At 41.2% G+C, this 20,896-nt stretch overlaps 1 protein-coding gene across 2 annotated transcripts; it reads left to right on the forward strand.

The window, feature by feature from the left end:
* The first annotated feature begins 1,015 nt into the window (after positions 1–1,015).
* Positions 1,016–20,510, forward strand: slc2a3b (solute carrier family 2 member 3b). 2 transcript variants are annotated; one of them, XM_084053540.1, is made up of 11 exons: positions 1,016–1,141; positions 1,880–1,996; positions 9,916–10,020; positions 11,099–11,259; positions 12,057–12,297; positions 13,029–13,191; positions 14,042–14,229; positions 15,035–15,139; positions 15,250–15,351; positions 15,511–15,714; positions 16,644–20,510. In XM_084053540.1, the coding sequence occupies exons 2-11, from the start codon at positions 1,973–1,975 to the stop codon at positions 16,869–16,871; spliced, it is 1,521 nt and encodes a 506-aa protein (XP_083909666.1). In that variant the 5' UTR covers positions 1,016–1,141; positions 1,880–1,972; the 3' UTR covers positions 16,872–20,510. The 2 variants fall into 2 exon arrangements, with proteins under 2 accessions (XP_083909666.1, XP_083909667.1); XM_084053541.1 differs by lacking the exon at positions 1,016–1,141 and adding an exon at positions 1,688–1,791.
* The last annotated feature ends 386 nt before the right edge of the window (positions 20,511–20,896 follow it).

A 20,896-nucleotide genomic window follows, 5' to 3' on the forward strand; every position in this document is an offset into this window, starting at 1 on the left:
GAAAAAAAACATTTTTTGAAAAAATTGGAATATTTTTAAAACAGTTTAGCAACACAAATCTTTTTTGTAAACACACTTTATTGTTTAAAAAAAAAAGAAGAAACATCATAATTATGTCATGACAACAAAAAACTTGTATATGTATATGGACCAATATTTAAAAAAGAAGAAGAAAAATATACAAAAGAGGAAAAAAAGCCCAAAGTTGCTTGTAATAAGCGGACATGGCAACACGGTACAGTACGCGTGCTCTGGCACGTCCCCCTCTTCTCAGGTCGAGTGGAACGGCTGTTGCGCCGTTGATATAAAACAAATACATTACGAGTCCCGCCAGCTATACAAACGAGCCAGTGTTGCCATGTCCGCTTATTATAAGCGACTTTGGGCTTGTTTTTATGTAAAATGTGCTTGTAAATATTGGTAGTTGTGGGTTGCGGTTGACCCTGGTTGCAAGCGTCATACTGGTTGCAAATGAAACCCATTCTGTCAGGTCTCGCTAGGGCGCGCAGCACTAGCCAACACACAAGAGGGGGTTGGGGTGCACCCCAAAACAACAGGTTGAGAATTGATTGCATGAAACAATCACCTGTGCATCCATAGTCTCAATGTTGGTAAACAAATAATTTGTCTATAGTTGCTTATTTGGGCTTGTTTCTAAAAAAAAAGGGATGTTTTTTGTGTTTCTTAAATGATAGCAACACAAGATTTGTGTTGTTAAAATATTTCAAAAATGTTTCGAATTTACTTTTTTTTTCCCTCCAAGATTACTTTTGTCGTTTTTTGAAAACAGCCGTAGCCTAGTCGCAATTATTTTGGTCTTGTTTCCTAGACTGGTTTGCTTAGTTCTCTCACAAATATGGCAACACTTGAACGAGCCCCCCCACTGACTCACTATTTCTTCTTGGAAACATTTCACATGCGCTTTTACGCGCAGGAGCGCATCAACATACTATGACGCGTAGGGGGTGTTGACACTGACACAGCGCATCAACGTGCCGCTGGTCTGCTGTGTCGTGTCGTATATAAAGCATCAACAGGCAGATGGGAGGGAGTTCTGAGCATTACTGTAAATATAGCTAAATTATTTGGGCTAGTTGGTGAACTGGATACACACAGACAGTCAAGGGTCACCTGAATAACGGTAAACGATCATTTGATTTGATTTACAAGCAAGGTAGTCAAATTATATTAAAAAATAAAAAAATATAAATAAAAAGTTTATATAAACAAAATATATTTTCTATTTTGTTTGTGGGTTCGAGTTTGATGAATGCCATGTTTACTATAGTGTTCATTAAAAAAAAAGAAGAGTTTATAAACAACATATTTTTTTATTTCGTTAAAGTGGGTTCAAATTGATGAATTCCATGTTTACTATAGTGTTCATTATTACAATAAAGTATATCGATCTAGTCATGTCACGCAACTGTCATTGTCATAGTCATACTCTCTGTAATTGTTGATATAGGTTATGTCATTACCTGTGGAGCACTTGCACTTGAATATAATGAACCTTTCATCTTTGCATGATATCTCTGTTTCAGACTGGCTCATGTTGCATAGCCTACTACTGCTGTGAAATGATAATTGTATAGGCTACTATTACCCCAGACGGTGTAGTTTTAGCTGCGGATTATCATCTCATTTTGATTTCATAACATCTACAGTGTAGTGAGAGAATTGGATGGAGGAGGGAGGGGGTGGGCTGAGTCTGACTCCTGTTGAATGCAGAACAGCAGTCTCTTCTGAGCTGTAGCCTGTGGTAGTGAAACCTGTTAACAGTAGGCTACGGTAATAACTAGGCTACAGTACACATACATTTTAAGTTTATGATACCGGTGGGTCACACACATTCATAGGGTTGATCATTTCTTTTCAGGAACCTCTGCTGTCTATTTGCACAGTGGTTTGTCTTGTGCTTTCCTGAGAAACTGGTTCTGGTGGATATCAGCCCTCTAACGCAGACGGCAAAATGGAGAGGATGGAGGATGAGAAGGTAATTATTGGTTCCGTCATTTATATGATTTACTTTTATTTGCTTTTATCTCCTCCATTTTCCAAGTAACACTAACACTAAGCCTTTATGTTTTTAAAGAAAACACTCGAGCTTCATTGTCAATGTCACTATACGGACTGACTAATATTATTTGTCTTGTTTGAATAACACTTGTTGCATGCACGCACGCACGCACGCACCCACGCACACACGCACGCACACAGACACTTAATAATTTTGTTTAGACATTGGTCATCAGCATCATGCACTGCATCCTGTGCATGTGGAGACTCCATACCACATTACTGTCATTTTTATTGGATAGAACCGAGCAATGTCTCTTGTGGCTGTCTGTCCCTCACACAATAGCCATGGCCAACAACAATAGCCTGTGTTTCCTGCAGAAAAGAATGCCAGAATGTTGTTATAATTTGTTTCAGGGTTATTGTTGTTTTCTTTTGCTAAGCATGTCTTTGTCCTATAACCAACACCTCCTAATGAATCCTGAATGGTAGTATTTACGAGTCACAGGTTGGCAATTCTGTATTTTTCCTCTTTGGCAAGCAGAGGAACTTGGGAGTGAGAGCTGAGCTTTTCAGGACATGAGTAAGACACGGTGGGCTGAGGGAGAGTCAGGAATGGCAGATGGCATGTCTGTACATGAGTTTGTTTTATGTTCTTGCCTTGATGAGAGTCAGTAAGAAGGAGGAGTGGTGACGAAATACCTGGGCTGTATTGCCTACTGTAGTTTGAAACAGAGTCATTATGGAAAGGATTATGTCAGATGTCTGTTAACATCATACAATTACAATACAATAAATAAGTGAGGTAGAAACCATGTTTGTAATTGACCACTTGGTGAACTTATCGTTCATGAGACTTTGTCATCCAATATGGCCTATGAATACATCTGTAGCCACTTGTAATCCATCCAAAGCCCTATGAAGCTGTATAGAATTGGTCGTCCACCGGTCGGTCACCCACCTCTGTGGTTTGTCTGTTGAAACAGGGTTGACGCTTTGTCTTTTTTCTCCTTGTCACCCTGGGCACTGTTCAATAGTTAGTTGCTCCTAATTAGGATGGGTGAAATTCAAAGGACAAGTTCCAGGTATGTGCAGTACTTAGCCAGTACCCCAACAAACAACGGCAAACAACAACAACAGCAGCACTGTTATCGGCAATTAGACTGACGATCTTGACCACAAACTGGGTCAGGAATGAAAAAGGGGTCACTGGGGTTAAATGACATTGCTTGCCAAAAATGCCAAACAAGCATTACTGAAGGCGGTCACAATTCAAATGAGGAACAGAGCTGCCCCAGGGACTGCATTTTGATATAACTTACTGTACTGTATGTCCTCTAAGTCAGATGTGATTGTGCCACAGAGGAGGGAACAGTCTGAATGTAGTCATGGAAATTACTGAACTGTGAGATAAAAAAAAGAAACCCACAATCTATGGGCTTTTCAGAGGAACTAAGATCAATATAAGATAACAACAGAAATAAATGAACTAGAGTGAAACTGATATTTGAAACTCGCATGTGAACAGTTAATGTGTTCATTTATTCAAATCTTCAATATGATACAGTAGTGATTAATGTGTTGTAGCACAGACATGAATTTCATATTGTGCTAATTATGTCCTCAGTTGATTGCAGACTGACACTCAGTACACATAATTTGTCTGTTAAATTTAGTAATTTAACAGACACTTTTATCCAGAGCAACTTACAAAGTTCAAGATCAGTGTAAATGGCATGAAGTAAAAAATGAGTAGAGTGCAAACAAAAAACAATTATATAAGAGCTACAGGTACGAAGTAACTAGGATAGGTGAATATCAAACCACAGGTAATTCCACAGCTTGGGAGTCTAGAGGAAAAAGAGTCTTGCGATGTGCACTTTGAAGAACAGCTGCTTGTCCGGGACCACTCTCACATTCTTGGCAGTTGGAACAGGATAAATCAGGGTGTTGTTAAATCAGGGTGTTGAAGAAGAGAAGCCTGCAGTCCTATCTTGAGCTTGAGGTGGTGGGATGACATCCACTGTGAGATGTCAGCCAGGCATGTATTGGTTGATCCACTGATTGATTGATTGATTGATTGATTGATTGATTGATTGATTGATTGATTGATCAACATTTTTTTTGACAAAATACATTCATAATCATATTTGTACATGCCCTCTTCAACCTGTGTGGCAGAGGGAGGGAAGGAATAAAACAGTTGAGTGTCATCAGCTTAACAGTGATAGGAGAGCTTGTGAGCAGAGATGACCGAGCCAATGGATCTGGTTAATGGGGGGGGGGGGAGGAGGGGGCCAAGAACAGACCCTGGGGGACCCCGGTCAAGAAGATGAAAGCAAACTTTACATGAAACATGGTACTGTAGGTCAAACAAGTCAATTGGGAACCACTTGAGTGGCGAATGGCGACCGTTCCAGTGATACCATGGTCAGAAAGGGTGTCTAGGAGACACTGATGGTTGACTGTGTGAAATGCTGCAGACAGGGCAAGAAGGATAAGGACTGAGTAGTGGGAGGCAGCCTGCCTCTGTGTCTGCATTCTCTGCAAGCAGTAGAATGGTCCAGCTTGAATCCTGACTGGTTGGCATCCAACAGGTTATTCTGTGAGACATGGAGAGAGATACAACTCATTCAAGAGTTTTGGAATGAAAGGAAAGGAGTGATATTATTATTTTTTACAATCGATTAGTTCTATTAACTGTTGGATCCTATAATAACATAAAATAATATAGTAACATCAGTGAGCTGGGGTGCACACTTGAAAACCCTATGAAGTCACAAGGTCTGAAGCACATAGCTCTGCCCTCAGTTGATAGGACGTCTGAAGGGAGCGATTTCTATGCCAACCAGTGCCACCCCACAGAAGGTGCAGGAGGAAACTGCTGCCAAGTGTGGTCGATGCGATCCTTATCGTGTAAAGACATTCGACGTGCTATTTGTGCTTAGTCATAGCAAAGGTCTTTATCAGTTCTGTGTCACCGTGTCAATAAACTGACACGGTTGATATTATGGAATCGTGCATGATCTGGGATAATTTGCTCTTGTAGTAGATTTTTTGTAGGCGGATGGTGTTGTACAGTAGGTCAACACTTGCAGTATATTGACAATAACCACTTCCTGTTCATGGTTGAACAGAAATCGCCTTCCACCCTGAGGAAGTTGTCTGGCTGTTCTGTATAGAAAACGCATGAACACAATGTCATTGGTTAGGTTTTTTTTTTTTTTACATAGGCCCTTGCTGTCATACTATACACAGTGACATTAAAACTTGTACACCAACGTTCACTGAAGAAGTTCTCTGAAGAGCATAGCCCTGATACTGTACGTCTACATTGTATTGTATGTATAATGATGATGTGCATCAATTCCATACATTGTGCAGGGGTCAAGGGCCAAGGACCCCTTAACTCAGTCCCCAAACAGTGGGTCGGGACCTATTTCTGGGTCACAGACCCATTTTTATGGGTTGCAAGTAAATTGTATTTTACAAAGATATTCCATGAATTTAACACTTTAAAGAAATTATGGAAATAGCCGATCAACAAGCGCACAACATGTTACATTGTGACGCATTGTGAGCTTACAGATCTGCTATTTTCACTAGTTTGGGTCCATAGAATTTTCTTTTGGGTCTTGAGCTAAATCACGGACCCCTACTATATTGTATACAACTGTGTTGAATATTAAACTTCCATGCAACTGGATAAGAGGCTACAGTAGCTCACCATATTTAGCTGATCGTCTCTCAACAATATTTGTTGACTGTTGAGATATGAGAGACTAGCTTGGAAGTGTTCCACACACGTGCAGCTTTGAAGGCTTCATATTTTAGTTTGGCAGCACTGTAATCAGTGTTCTTTGATTGTTTATTTACAAATTATCTTTACTAATATGTTCGATTCATGTTAATTGCCAGACATGTTTGATGAAAACAAACAAACAAACCAAAAATATTCCTATCATCCGGAAATTAGTCTGCCCCCCTGTAGTAGGCTAACTCTGAGGACCCACAGGAGTCCTGGACCCCCTGTTGAAGACTCCTGGTCTAGTGTATACATTTGAAGGCATTCTGTACCAGCGCTCTAGTCTAAAGGAATCTATTTTGGATGCTAGTGTACCCTATAGTTTGGGCTGGACTATCTGCCCAGCCTCCCTCATAGAAGAAACATTGTGCAAATTGCCGATTTACAAGCTCACAATATAATGCAATGAAACACACTGTGAGATTGTAGATCAGCTATTTGTTGTATGATGACCTGGTGTAGGTCGTTAAATCACTGCCTCGCAGTGTTTTCGTGAGTGTGTGTGTGTGTGTGTGTGTGTGTGTGTGTGTGTGTGTGTGTGCGTGTGCGTGTGCGCGTGCGCGTGCGCGTGCGCGTGTGTGTCTGTGTGTTTTGCCAACTTCAGGTATTTCTGCATTTTTAATAGACGGGTTTTCTCAATGATTGCAAGAGATTTCATTTTTGTGCCTAACGTAACAAATGATGTGTAATGTTTTGCAAGAAGTGTGTTGCAGAAGTTCAAACAAAGTGCCGAAAATATGCTTGTACTTTTGGTGCCTTTGTATAAGGCATAGTTACAAAAGTTAGGGTTTTGATGCTTTAGTCTAAAGCGTTCACTTTCTGTGTGTAAGCAATCGGCAAAAACTATATAAGCAATCTTAACAACAGACCACAGAGCTAATGCCACGACCAGAGTCATCTACTCAGCCTTACTCACACAGCCGACACAGTGCAGTGCCTCTCCCTTATTTAGCAACGATCCTGCTACATTTGGAGAGCATCGCTCTCTACTGGTCTTAACCTTATTCAAAATGGTCTCTGTAGATGAAAATGCACACAATTACACACGCATGCACACACAACACACATACATACACACGCACGCACACAAGGGTGGTGACCATAACATAGTTAAGATTGTGTAGGCTTTGATTGATTGAATACTTTATCAGTCAGAAATGTAAACAGCATGTGGTAGAGTAAGACATTAAAGCTAAAAGGCTAACACAAAAAAGTCCTGGGGACTTGTTTCCATTGTGGTCCTATGTATTCAATTAAGACTACTGTAGCATATATAGTCTATAACCTATTATTTGTATATTTTCTGTTTGCATATGATTTGTACGGATTAGGTTTTGTAGATTTGTGGTCATACATTTGTATATCCTCATTTCCTTTTGTTTTGTTTTTTATTATCTCTTACAAACATGTTTTCATCATTGCCAGGACATTGTATTTGCCCTTTCCTTTCACTTTAGAGTGCATGCAGTATTTCCTGTGTTCTGGACAAGTCAACAGAGGCTCTCTGCCATCTTCATTATGCATGCCAGTCAACACCAGCATACTTATTTTAGCTCTCACAATGGCTGGAAGGTTGCCCTGCCATCGCATGACACGGTGAAACACTCCTGAGATTGATGTTTAGTACAATATGGTTACTGTAGCTCCACCAGCTCTGCCCTTCACCGATGTGATTCAGCACAAAGCAGATTCACCCTGGTGCAGATAGCCTCTCTTTCAGAGCTGTGGAGAGTTCATAATGTAATAGTCAACAGGGGTGGACAATGGACATTCCAGTTTAGTTTAACACTGGCTTTTGTTAGTTTTTGTGTTACCAGTTAGATGCCATAAAAGGTTGTCAATCTGTTTAAAAGACGACAATTGCCTCTGTGCTTAGGTCCCTAGGCTGGGATGCCTCTGCAATGGTTAAGGCAGTCCTTGAGGGGGAGTCCAGGGGGCCTGGGTCCCCAGCAAATGATTATGATTATGAACCAAATGGATCATTACAGGTCTATAACTCATAGAGTGTTCTGTACATTTGAAAGTGTTCCATTTGTACACTCCCTGTGTTATGGGATCCGTGGCCTAATGCATACCAAACTGGGGATCCTTGCAAATAAAACGTTTTAGAAACCCTGGGTTAAGGCATGAATCATACTGTGAAACCACAGAGCTCAATCTCCTGTATCTCTGTCAGAGAGAACAGACAGTACAGATAATCCCAGGACAAAATGAGATATTTTGAACTGCCTTAGGCTTTCAGAGTGTAATAGGCTCCAGACATAACCACTCACAGAGGTCATTTGGCTCTGATCCCACTGTTATGGGCATAGTGTAGTTTAGTTGGTGTGCTTGCCAATAATGGTTTGAGAAACAGTTGACTTATCTCTATTGATGTGATTTGGATGATTTGGATGCATAACATTAAAATGATACGATCAGAGGACTTTAGCTCTAATTCTGCTGCGAAAAGACCAAAAAGTCCCAGATGCTCTTTTCATTCAATTGAATGAATGAAAATCTCATAGGGGAAATGCCCTGAATACTCTCCCAATTAATGTTGTCTTGTTTATGGCACAGTAAAAATAAAGGATTTCTTTCCACTCCAGGATACATGGATTAAAAAGGATTTCCCATAAATAAGCCTATTAGGACATTATACCTTGGATATTGGAGTCAGGATGCAGTCCGTAATACCTTTGCTATAGCGCCATAGTATTTCTGTTTACTTTTTATCCAACTAGAGGTTCGGGCTGCTACGTGGGCCACACCTACGTCGCATCGCTGATCCGACCAATATGTCCGAGTCATAATGTCCGGGGCTTTGTCAGAGTACCCATACCCTATATATGGCATGCCCATATAAGGGCATATTGGTTGGATCGGTGGATCTGGACAACTGGATATCCATATATGCCCATATATAGACATATCGGCCGGATCGGCGGTTCTGGACAACTGCATATCCGAACGACTCTGCGGCAGGCACCGCACTCCCTCGAGTCCATGCCGATGCGCTCGCCGAGTATGAAGTCGATCGGTCTCATATATGCACATGATCATATTATTTGGGCATAGCGGTTGGATCTATGGCTATGGACAACCAGATCTCCATATATGCCTATATGGGCATATCAGGTTTGTTTATGGTTATGTCTGAGTCATAGTGACATGCTTGTATTTGGGCATATCAGGTTTGTTTATGGTTATGTCTGAGTCATAGTGACATGCCTATATATGGGCGTATCAGGTTTGTTTATGGTTATGTCTGCGTCAGAATGACGTGGTCCTGCCTATACAGGATATGAGGGTATTGTGTTTGTTAATGGTTATGTCTGAGTTGGAGTGTTGTGGCCTTGTTCCCAATAGCAAAGTGTAAGGATGACATTACAGTAAGAGCAAAAGAGATTCAGACTGAGTCTGAGACTTTTGGAGGGGGTTCTCTTCCATGCAGGGCAGGCTACATCCTGCAGCTTCTGCACAGTGTATACTTTCAATAAATAACAATACTAGTTAGTTCGGCTTAGCTGGACACTGGTTTACGGGAAAGCCCTTCGTGTTGGGGAATTAATGTCAGGTGCATTAGCTTGTTATTATGAGCTAAGCCCTCTTTAATTCCAAAACCAGCGGGGACAAAATATTTCTAATAGGTTCCAGCCTTGATTCTCTTCTCACTTGGCCTTCTGCAGCTTCTTAGCTGACAAATACCACAGAGTTGCGAAATCGATGTTGCCCCTCTAATGTTGTAACACCTTTGCTGTGAAATCAGTGCCGTTATTCTCCGAACAAGAAGGGAGGGGCGGAGGGTCAGTGGATGTAGAAAGGCCCATTGTTATTACCAATGTCACCGTAACAACAAGAGCTTTGTAGAGCCAGGAACTGGCCAGGCCACGTCTTGCTGTTCACGCACTGAGGGAGTTATTGTACACCAGCTCCATCCATATGTATCAACAAAGTGTATATCTCACTTCCTCTGTCATTCGTCTCTATTCTCTTTAGCTGCTTGGACCTGTACAGTGACAAATAAACCTTTCTTGATTCTTGATCTTGTTTCTTTCATCATCCTTGCCCCATAATTAATCTCTCCATCTCTCTCTACTCCCTGTCTACAGCCAAAGAAGAAGATAACTGGTTACCTGCTCTTCTGTGTGTCCACAGCGGTCATTGGCTCACTACAGTTTGGATACAACACAGGTGTCATCAATGCACCTGAACAGGTGTGTACAGATTCACATGTGTATCACTGTGTGTTGTGTCCGGTAACTCAATGGTTTCAGGTTTGAGCCCAACGGCAGCCATACACCTTGTCAAAGTGCCCTCGAGCAAGAATGGATAATTGTGTCTTCTACACACCTCAAATGTCAAAAAAATGTATGCAACAACATAAGCACATTAAACCAAACATGATCAACATTCAGTGACCAATATTGCCTCACTGTAAGAAGGTCCTCGGTTTGAAACGAACCGGGGCCTCTCCGTGTTCATGTGGATTTCCTATGGGTGACTGGTTTCCTTGTACTCCTTGTTCTCCAATGCACTGCTCATTTTCTGCCCACTGTTCCTAATAGTTAGGATGGGTTAAATGCAGAGGACAAATATCCCCCCGGGGATCAATAAAATATAACTTAATTCAACTCGACTCGTCCTCAACTCGACTCGACTTGACTCGGCTCGACTCGACTTGATTCGATTTGACTTTGAATGTGTTCTTTGCCAAGTGCTAGCTTCTCGGGGAATTCCATTCCTCTAATGGATGCATGGTGGCTCATGTTTTACAGAAGAGTAGATAATCAGCAAGGGAGTGGGTGCAATTAATTCATCACTAATGGACACAAAACCACATCCTTTTCTGTTGCTTTGTTTTGTTTGGAAGTCTGTATCTATGTGGACATGCTCCCATGACACGATCACTGTCCTATGGAGAACTCTACTGCCCTCCTGTGGATGTCACACAAACACTACAACCAAAGATTTGTCAGATGACAGCTGATCATCTCCTGTGACACACAGAAACATAGACTGTTGATTATTGTCAAACCCCACTGTGGTCAACAAGCGCTTTTCTATCCTTATTGCTGTCAATAGACCTATATCATGTGATATGGGTGTCATTAGTCACAACTGAAACATTGTTATACCTAATATACCTAATGTTCCAGTATTCTGTGATAATTCAATACAATCTGTCACTGCAATTACTGAACAAACAATAGTCTTTTGCTTTCTTTAGATAGGTCCTCTGTCTACTGCCAGCACTCACACCACCACCTCTCTCTCCTCTGTATCTTTATCCAGAAACTGCGTAGGTTCTTCCAGAATGTGTCTATGGACCGTTATGGAGAGCCTTTCAGCCCAGGGATCAACACCTTGGTGTGGAGCTTCTCCGTGGCCATCTTCAGTGTGGGAGGCATGGTGGGATCCTTCTCTGTGGGAGCCGTGGTCAATAAGTTTGGCAGGTGAAGGATTGTACTGTACTAAAGTAAAGGGTGTAACCACATGAACCCTAGCGTGCCTATTCTGTGTAGAACATTTGGCGAAAAATATCTACAAGCTTAAAATATCTACAAGCTTAAGTTGCAATGCAACGTGTTGTAAGCTTGTTGATATGCTATTTTCGGTGAGGAGATTTGGTAGAGGGAAAAAAGAGTGGTATAGAGCCCTGGGGGATAAAGCCCCCTTCCATTATTTTTCATCATTCTTTTTAGCTGTATACTATTTACCAGTGCCAACCTGTAGTGACTATTTTTGAAAAATAAGTACATTTTGAGTACGAAGTTCAACATTTTAAGCTCCTTTATTTGGGAGAGTGATGCAGACCACACTACTGCAGGTCTTCTCTTCTACTGGGTAATTAATTGCATTCACTTGGGGTCTCAGGTCTAAATTAGTACTAGATTGGACAGCTGTAGTTTGAGTACCTCAGGGCCAGAGATGAGAACCACTGTTTTAAAGCAACAGATGGTCCATTAACCCATTACACCGACGGAAGGGCAGTTATCAGACTTTTAATCAACTTAAAACGTCCTGTGGTGAGATTATCGTTTGATATTTTCCTGTTGACATACGGCGATCAACTGCTCGCGTTCTTCTCATCTCTCTCTCTCTCTCTCTCTCTCTCTCTCTCTTTCTTTCTTTCTCTCTTTCTCCTCTCCTATAGTATAATAATAATACATTTATTCAATCAAATCCTTGTCATGTTATCTTGTATTTCCTTCTGCTAACAGCTTTCCTCCTTCTCTTTGTCTCTCTCCAGGCGTAAGTCGATGTTGCTGGCCAACATACTAGCCCTGGTGGGTGGATCTCTGATGGGGCTGTCCATTATAAGCAATTCCTTTGAGATGGTGATCTTTGGCCGGCTGGTCATTGGCATGTTCTGTGGCCTGTGTACGGGCCTGACGCCCATGTATATCGGGGAGATTGCTCCCACCCACCTGAGAGGTGCCTTCGGTACCCTGCACCAGCTGGGCGTGGTGATTGGTATTCTGGTGGCACAGGTATGAGGTCCTGTACACACCCATATGGTTGTTTCTATTTGTTTGTTTGTTTCTGTCTTTCTTTTTTTTTTGTCTGTCTGTCTGTCTGTCTGTCTGTCTGTCTGTCTGTCTGTCTGTCTGTCTGTCTGTCTGTAACTAAGTACTAAGTAAGTATTATATACAATTTTGAGGTATTTTTACTTTACTGGAGCATTTCCAATTTTAAGTACTTTTTGTACTTCTACTCCACTACATCTCAGAGGCAAATATTGTACTTTTTTTCCACTGTAATTATTTGAAAACTTTAGTTACTAGTTACTTTGTATATTTTGATTATTATTACAAAACATGCATTACTCACTTCAGCCCTATATACATTTTGGCAATTTGAAAATAACCGATCTACAAGCTCACAATGCGTCGCGATGCAACGCATTGTGAGTTTGTTTTCAAATGATTTTTATACATTTTATACGTTTGAAAACTGCACAATCAATTCTGCATAATGATCTACTTTTGGTACTTTAAGTACATTTTGATACCAATACGTTTGAATTCCGTACTTTTACCTGTAAAAGAGCATTTTTTTACATTGCTGTACTGATACTTTTACTTAAGTAAAACATTTGAGTACTTTTTCCACCACTGTCTGTCTGTCTGTCTGTCTGTCTGTCTGTCTGTCTGTCTGTCTGTCTGTCTGTCTGTCTGTTGGCTAATTTCTCTCCGTCTGGGTTGTATTTGTCCGTTTGTAGATCTTTGGTCTGGAGTTTATTCTGGGCTCAGAGACGCTGTGGCCCTTGCTGTTGGCCCTGACTGCCCTGCCTGCCTTCCTGCAGAGCTTCATGCTCTTCTTCTGCCCTGAGAGCCCCCGCTACCTGCTCATCAACCTCAATAAAGAGGAGGAAGCACGGACAGGTCAGCTTGGTTACTTTAAACTGGACTACAATAGAATAGAATAGAAATATCTCAAATAAAAACAACTCATGGCAAACACTAAGACACCGATAAGTGTTATACAGACTCAAAGGCTTTGGGAGAAAATGGTGTCCGTGTGACACACTGTGCGATATTTGGTGCTTCTTCATAGGGACAGTGACCGTACATAATAATGCAGTACCCTGGTTTCTATGCTAGTTAGTGTACTGACCACAAAATCATGGCAGGGGAGGGGGAAGGGGCTTTAAGTCAATCCAAGTGCAGCAAGATCGTGTCCAGGGTGAAAGGGGTCAGCTCTCCCTGAAATCCACTGCCGTCTCTGCAGTCTCTTAAAGTGGTTCAGGCTGCACCAGGATGCGAGATTGTCAACTTCCCCATCCTCCCATTTTACCAAAGCATACAGTATAGTGCATTTTTTTCAAAGCGCTTTAAAATGTACAGTATGCGTTGCACAATTGGAAGCAGACGTTGCTCAAGGACACTTTCGACATAATGCTAGGAGGAGTAAGGATAAACCCAGTAACCTTCTGATTCAGAGATAAGCAACCTACCCCCCATCCCCCCTGCCCCCCCCAAGTCTTGTTTCTGTGTTTCATGCTCCCACATGCCCATCTGCACTGTAATGATGACTCAGAAATAACATAACAAGCTAGGCTGGGTCTAGCAATGACTCATCTTCCACATGGATGCCAGACATCATATTGACGCCGTGATATCGTTGTGACATCGTATTGACATACAAATATGGAGTTATTTGCCACTCTATCGATTCCATTGTAAAATGAATGAAAGTTTTAAAAAGTTCATATTTCCTGTCTACCATTTGTAGCCCTGGTGCGACTGCGTGGCACTGAGGATGTGGCCGATGACATCCAGGAGATGAAGGAAGAAGGCATGAAGATGGCCTTGGAGAAGAAGGTGACCATTCCCGAACTGTTCCGCTCGCCACTCTACCGTCAGCCAATCATCATCGCCATCGTCCTCCAGCTCTCCCAACAGCTGTCTGGCATCAATGCTGTGAGTATCCTCGTCTCTTATCATGCAGCAGGTTGGGCCCTCACGAATGTGCCTGTAGTCTGCAGCTATCTATATACCATGTCATGTCATGTAAGCAATAATACATTAAATATAATTTAGTTGTAGCAGAACATAAATTGCAAAAATACAACTTTCTGAAATCATCAAGAAAACTACTATTAATTGTCATAATTACAACATCTTACACAAATAATCAGGAATATAATGTTAGGCCCGATTCTGCTGCGCTAACCAGGCAACAAATGATGACAAAACAATGCTACAATAATGTTGTGTTGGTTCTTGTGATCTACAACCCAAAACATTGTGGGTTAGATTGAGTGGAATAAATTAAGCATAATAAGGTCAAAGGAATGGATGATCCCTGTGCTATTTATTGTATATATTGTCTGTTAATAAGGTCACTTAGCCTTAGCCGGGCTGACTAACTGCATCAATGCTAGCTGTGTCTGGCCTGACAATCACAATTGAATTGTGACAGCCCCTGGGGGTGAAGGTCAGCACTGCAGCATCATTTATTTAGTACTTAGCCATCACTCCCCTGTACCGTAACAGCAGCAGAGCTGTACTTTCTGTATGGAGAGGAGAACAGATGAAAAGATCTTGTCTATCCTGTCTAAAAGCTAGGTATCCATTTGGGGGAAACATGCACAGCCTTTACACTCAGATTCTCTTTCTTTATTCAAAATGTCCTTCTATGATGTATTACTATATAAACCTACTGATGTTATGCAATTATGGTGAATATAATAATACATTGGTGCCATTCTCCCCTCTTTCTTAGGTCTTTTATTATTCTACAGGTATATTTGACACCGCAGGTGTCTCCCAGCCTATCTACGCTACCATTGGAGCTGGAGTGGTTAATACTGTCTTCACCGTGGTCTCTGTAAGTGTCTTACTGTTATTGCTCGGTGTGCATCGACAGTTCATTCTTACAGTGCATGTTTCATGTCTTATGGATGTCCGAGTTAATTGCTTCCCTTGTGCGTTCACCAGCTCTTCCTGGTTGAAAGGGCGGGACGAAGGACCTTGCACCTGATTGGATTGGCTGGAATGGCTGTCAGTGCCCTGATCATGACTATCTCCCTGGCATTGGTGGTGAGGAACAGCGCTGCTTTAGACATCTGTCTGTCTGTCTGTCTGTCTGTCTGTCTGTCTGTCTGTCTGTCTGTCTTGCCCATTTTCAAAGCTCTTGATAAAATCACTTTTCAAACTCGAGTTTAAATTCTCTCTCTCTCTCTCTCTCTCTCTGAGCAGGAGCAGTACCCATCTGTCAGCTACATGGCGATAGTGGGGGTGTTTGGCTTCGTGGCCAGTTTTGAGATGGGTCCGGGTCCTATCCCATGGTTCATTGTTGCAGAGCTATTCTCTCAGGGTCCGCGGCCAGCTGCCATGGCCATCTCTGGCTTCTCCAACTGGACCGCCAACTTCGTTGTTGGCTTGGGCTTCCCCAAACTGGAGGTATGAATGCAATTATTAGACAGGAGCTAACATTCCAGCATCACAAGACTCACAATTTATCTTTCCATAAAGTATTCCACCGCTAGAAGTGTTTCGGATATTTAATACATACATAAAGATTAGATTTGTGTCTTAGAAACTGCCACGCGTCCACGTCCAGGGTGATTAGCATGATGGAATGTACATCTCTACAAATAGTCGCTGTTGGGCAGAAACCCTTATCAGAAATGAATGCCCCATTTTACACTTCTCGCAGTGTTGTGCGAAAAGTGCTTGCAGATCATGATATTTTTTAAGATTTTGAAAAGTTTTGAAACCTTTCACCTATAATCACATGCTCAAAATAGGGACGCCAGGTTGAAGGTGGCTATGTCTGTCTGTGGGTTTTATAATCATTGAAACAATAAAAAATATTAATAAGAGCCTTTGACTAAGTAACTACAATGGATCCATTAATGATGATCCAACTTTTTTCTGTTTCCTGAAAAGCAACAGTTTTGAGCGTACAGCTTCCGCATACTGAACAGGCATCACACTGTATTTGTGGAAATGACTTTAGTTGTACTGTTACCGTACATAAACATTGTAGAACGAATACAAAGAAATGCCACTGAAAAGTCTACTTGCTATTTGAAACAAACAAAACAAAAAACCTGTGCACAGCTCTGTTGGGGGGAGGGGTCATAGCGCCATAGAGTGGGTAGTCTGGGAATCGGAAGTTTGCTGGTCTGACCCTCGGCTCGCTTGGTCGACACGTCGAAGTGTCCCTGAGCAAGGCACTTAACCCCTAACAGCTCCCCCAGTGCACATTTACTGAGTAAATGCAAAAAAGTAATTTCCCTTCCCCCAGGGACCAGTAAATATTCCCTGTTGTAGAGTTCTGATTTGTCCTGCAACCCCTAACAACAATCTCTCTCACCACCTGCCAGGAACTGTGCGGCCCTTACGTTTTCGTCATCTTCATCATCTTCCTTATCATCTTCTTCATCTTCACCTACCTGCGCGTGCCGGAGACCAAGGGACGGACCTTTGACGACATCGCCCAGAGCTTCGCCCGGAACGCCGCTCAGTCCGCGGAGGCTTCGGGCCTGACCGGGTCGGACAGCAAGGGGCCTGATAAGGTCCCCATGGTGGATCTCCCACCAGAGAAGTCTTAGAGGAAAATAAGGACAGGAAGGATCAACGGCACAAATGTAGACCACGAGATTTACACACATAAGGTACAGCAACGAGTTTTGTTTAAAAAAAAGAACAGCACACACAGTAGAATGGCCTCTTCAAAGACAGGATTAACAATAGACAGCATTAAGGAGAGCAGATGAAAATGCTACTTTGTTGATGATGAGTGTGTTCATTAAAAAGGTCAATTGTATTGCTATGGGGATATACAAACAGCAGATCTTATTTGATTTGTGTGTGCCAATTGAAGAGAATCAGTCAAACGTTTCCCTTCAAAAGTTTAGTATTAATCATTGTAACTTTTTTTTTGCTGTTACAGTTGCCAAAATTATTAACGAGATTCAACATAAGCCTACGCTACATGTGGGGACAAAGGTTATTCCATTACAATACTTAATCTTTGTTGACATTCCAAGTGCCAGTCTTCCAAGTATTGATACATAAGAGGATCAGAATAATAATTATGCTCAATGTTAATCCCCAAGGTCCCTAAAGCACCCTGTGTGTGAGTTTAAAGAGCTACAGCGTTTGGGCCTGTGGTGCAATGAGGTCAACCTTGGAACGCTGGGCTTTGGACTCCAATAGTTTGACCTAAAAAACATAAAAGGTTGATGTATGGAATCCTGCGTGTGACTGCAGCGCTGCGGCTTTCTCAGAGATGAGGGTATAACCTTGCGTTTCTGACAGGGGTCCTCTACATGGCTGCTTAACCTTAAACCACTGCCCTGAACTTACACTGAACTTACACTGCCCGACGAAGGCAAAGAGCAGTGTTGCGTGTGTGTGTGTTGTGTTGGTTTGTAAAAGACTGTAAAAGTATGAAGGTCTTGTCTATGGTATAGAAATCACATTAACACATTTGTGAGAAACTTCAATTCTGTAAGGACACGGACCACTTTGAAGTCTGTTGTTTTTAGTCTCAACACCGCGAGTCGCTGCTCTGTAGCTTTGTTAGTCAAAACGAAACAAACAGTTTGTTACACGTACTAGTTTACCAAGTATTTTAGCTTTTACCTTGCTGCCTAATAACTTGGATGAGGATAGTGAGGACCAACGTGCATTAACCACTTTTAACATGGCATGCCTATTTTGGGCCTGTCAAGTGTTTTTGTGAAAATAGCACATATACAAGCTCACAACATGTTGCAATGCAACGTGTTGAGAGCTTGCAGATTGGCTATTTGTCGTATGACAAAGCATAGGGCTTAAGTGGTTAAGGCCAAGCCGTAGCTAGCTTCTTCTTCTTCCAATGCATAACTCTGTATCAACCTACAGTATAGAAAAGTATTGTAAGGACACGATAATACTCTGAGTTCATAAAAATGCTGCAAACCTTTTCTCAAGTAAATCATATACTTACAAATGTAACAACACAAACATATGACAATTTGTTCACCTTGTGCTGACATTGTGACATTGTGTAGTCATTAATGCAATAATAATAGTTAATCTGTTGGGATGATTTCTGTGAAGTACTATCACAGTATTATTATTTACTTACAATACTTTTATTGAGCTTATTGATTATAAATAACCTATTAGCAGCATATATACTGTACATAATAACCTATTTTGGTCAGTCTGTACTGTAGGTACATACTACACTTGAATAAGACTAATATAAAGTAAATTGTTCGTTAGGGTGTTACTGTATGTTGTGCAGTATTTCACAAGGTTCATCACAACAAAAGTATGTGTGCTTCATTGACACGCCGTAGCTCACATCTACACTGAATCATGTTACATACAGTTACTGTAGGGCTCAGGATCAACATAATCTAAATATTATGGGATAGATGCATTCATTATCCATAATTGTACTTGAAAACTCCCTTGACATCATTATGTCACTGCTACAGAACGATTACTGAAACAGAGCAGGAAATAAAATGTCTAACAAGTCTCACAAGCGTGTTGAGTTTAACCAGTATTGTATCGTTTGACAGACAACGGGGGACAGATAATAACATTGACACTGCAGATTCTGTAGAAACACTAAATTAATTGTATTTATTACATTGGTATTATCCTATATAAATATCGAATCTGTGTCAATGTACTTTATGTGTACTGTATGTGTGTGTATAGTGAAATCTTGCGTGTAGACTTAACGTTACCATAGCCATTGATTGACCACTGATGCTGTGATTTTTCAACACACATTGTACTACCATGACTAGTACGAGGCACACATTGCACTGTGGTTACAAATGTTGTGTCACTGTTTGTACAGTATGTGTAATTAATGCTCGGCCAGTACTACATATCTGTCTACTATCTTCCTCTACATGTATGCACACTGATAACCAGGCACTTTTCTGCATTTAACTTTGTGGCAGCAATTCACTTAACAATTGCACCTTGGCAATCTGGCTACACTTTGATGCCTGTGAATGTTGAGTGTGCGCGCGCGCGTGTGTGTGTGTGTGTGTGTGTGTGCGTGCGTGCGTGCGTGCGTGCGTGCGTGCGTGCGTGCGTGCGTGCGTGCGTGCGTGCGTGCGTGCGTGCGCGCATGTGTGCGTGTGTGCGCGTGCGCGCGCGTGTGTGTGTGTGTGTGTGTGGTAAAGGGGCATTTCACCCATGTAGCACTTTTCAAAAGCAAAGTTATAAAGTGCCTATAAAGACAGTGGCTCAAAACATCAGAACATCAATAAAAAAACGAATTAAGTACAGTACACAGAATAAATATATATGGGGCAAACAAGATCTGAGGTACTGTGTACATAGATAAATGCTTACAATTCAGTAATAGATTATGCAAAATTACTCAAATGAGACCAGGTTATGTTGATGACACGCATTTAATATTATTATCCCCACTCTATTCATTTATTGTATTATCTCATTTGTGCTGAGTTATGAAGTCTATGTAGTGTTAAGTAATCTCTGAGAAATCATGAATCTGAAATAAATAGCATTGTCTACTGTAGTGATTTTTCTTGCCAAGGACCCCCCACATAGCCATATCCTCTGGCTGCGCCACCTCCCCCCCCCCCCCTTTTGCGAAATGGCTTAAAAAACTAAACACACACCCCAAAAAAAATAAAAAAATAAAATAATCTATCTACAGCCTTACAATGTGAGCTCACGTTCTGAACTTGTTTTGTTTTTATTTTGTTTTTAATGTTTGAACGATTTTGATAATATCCCAAAATAGGGATACCAACAATCTCATGAATTTAATTTGAATTCAAATACATTTTTTATTCATTATTTATTTTATGATTTGTTTTTATGTATAATTAAATTAAGTATAATATTCTCTTAGACAGAATATACTTTACTGGAGTATATGCATCATGGGAGAAATGCCCCTTTACTGTAAATGTTGCTGTGCTGTGTAGGTGGTGGTGTTAGATCAATGTCATTGCTAATGTTAGATCTGTGTTCCATCCATCTATTTCTGATGCTGCTTGCACACGCAACGTACTACTGAATGTTACTATGGAGCTTTGCCATTCTCCATTGTATGTATGTCACCATTAATTTCATGTTTTTGATGTGTATATTTTGCAGTATGATTAGCCCTCAAGGTCTTTTCTTTCTCTTTGTTTTGTTGATGTGTTACTTTAGCTTGGAGCAACTAAAAGGAAATAAAATCATTGTCATTGTTTTAAGGCACTGTGTGAGTTGCTTTTGTATTAACAAACGCTTTTTAGTCAAAGCAAGTTTGTAGCCTTGATTCGTTTGATGTGACTGCAGTCTGATAAGTTCAGGATGTAAAAGCAGTTTAATTGGTAACTGGGCCGGAACAGTGGGTACCTGGTATTTCTGGGCACCTTCCTATTGCATTTAAGGCCCGATATTTCTAAATGCTACAAACTGCCACAAAACCATGGGATATCCAGTCATTTCGGGGATAAACAAGAAATTGAAGGGTAACTTTAGGAGTGATAATGATGTACCATGCATGTTTATATCTACACACGAGGTTTAGGTGCCCACTGGATCTGTTTCCATTTAACTGTGATCACTACATTTCCCAGGATGCACTGTAGAAAAA

This window comes from Gymnoscopelus microlampas, assembly GCF_963454915.1.
Source record: "Gymnoscopelus microlampas genome assembly, chromosome: 3".
NCBI classification, from domain to species: domain Eukaryota; kingdom Metazoa; phylum Chordata; class Actinopteri; order Myctophiformes; family Myctophidae; genus Gymnoscopelus; species Gymnoscopelus microlampas.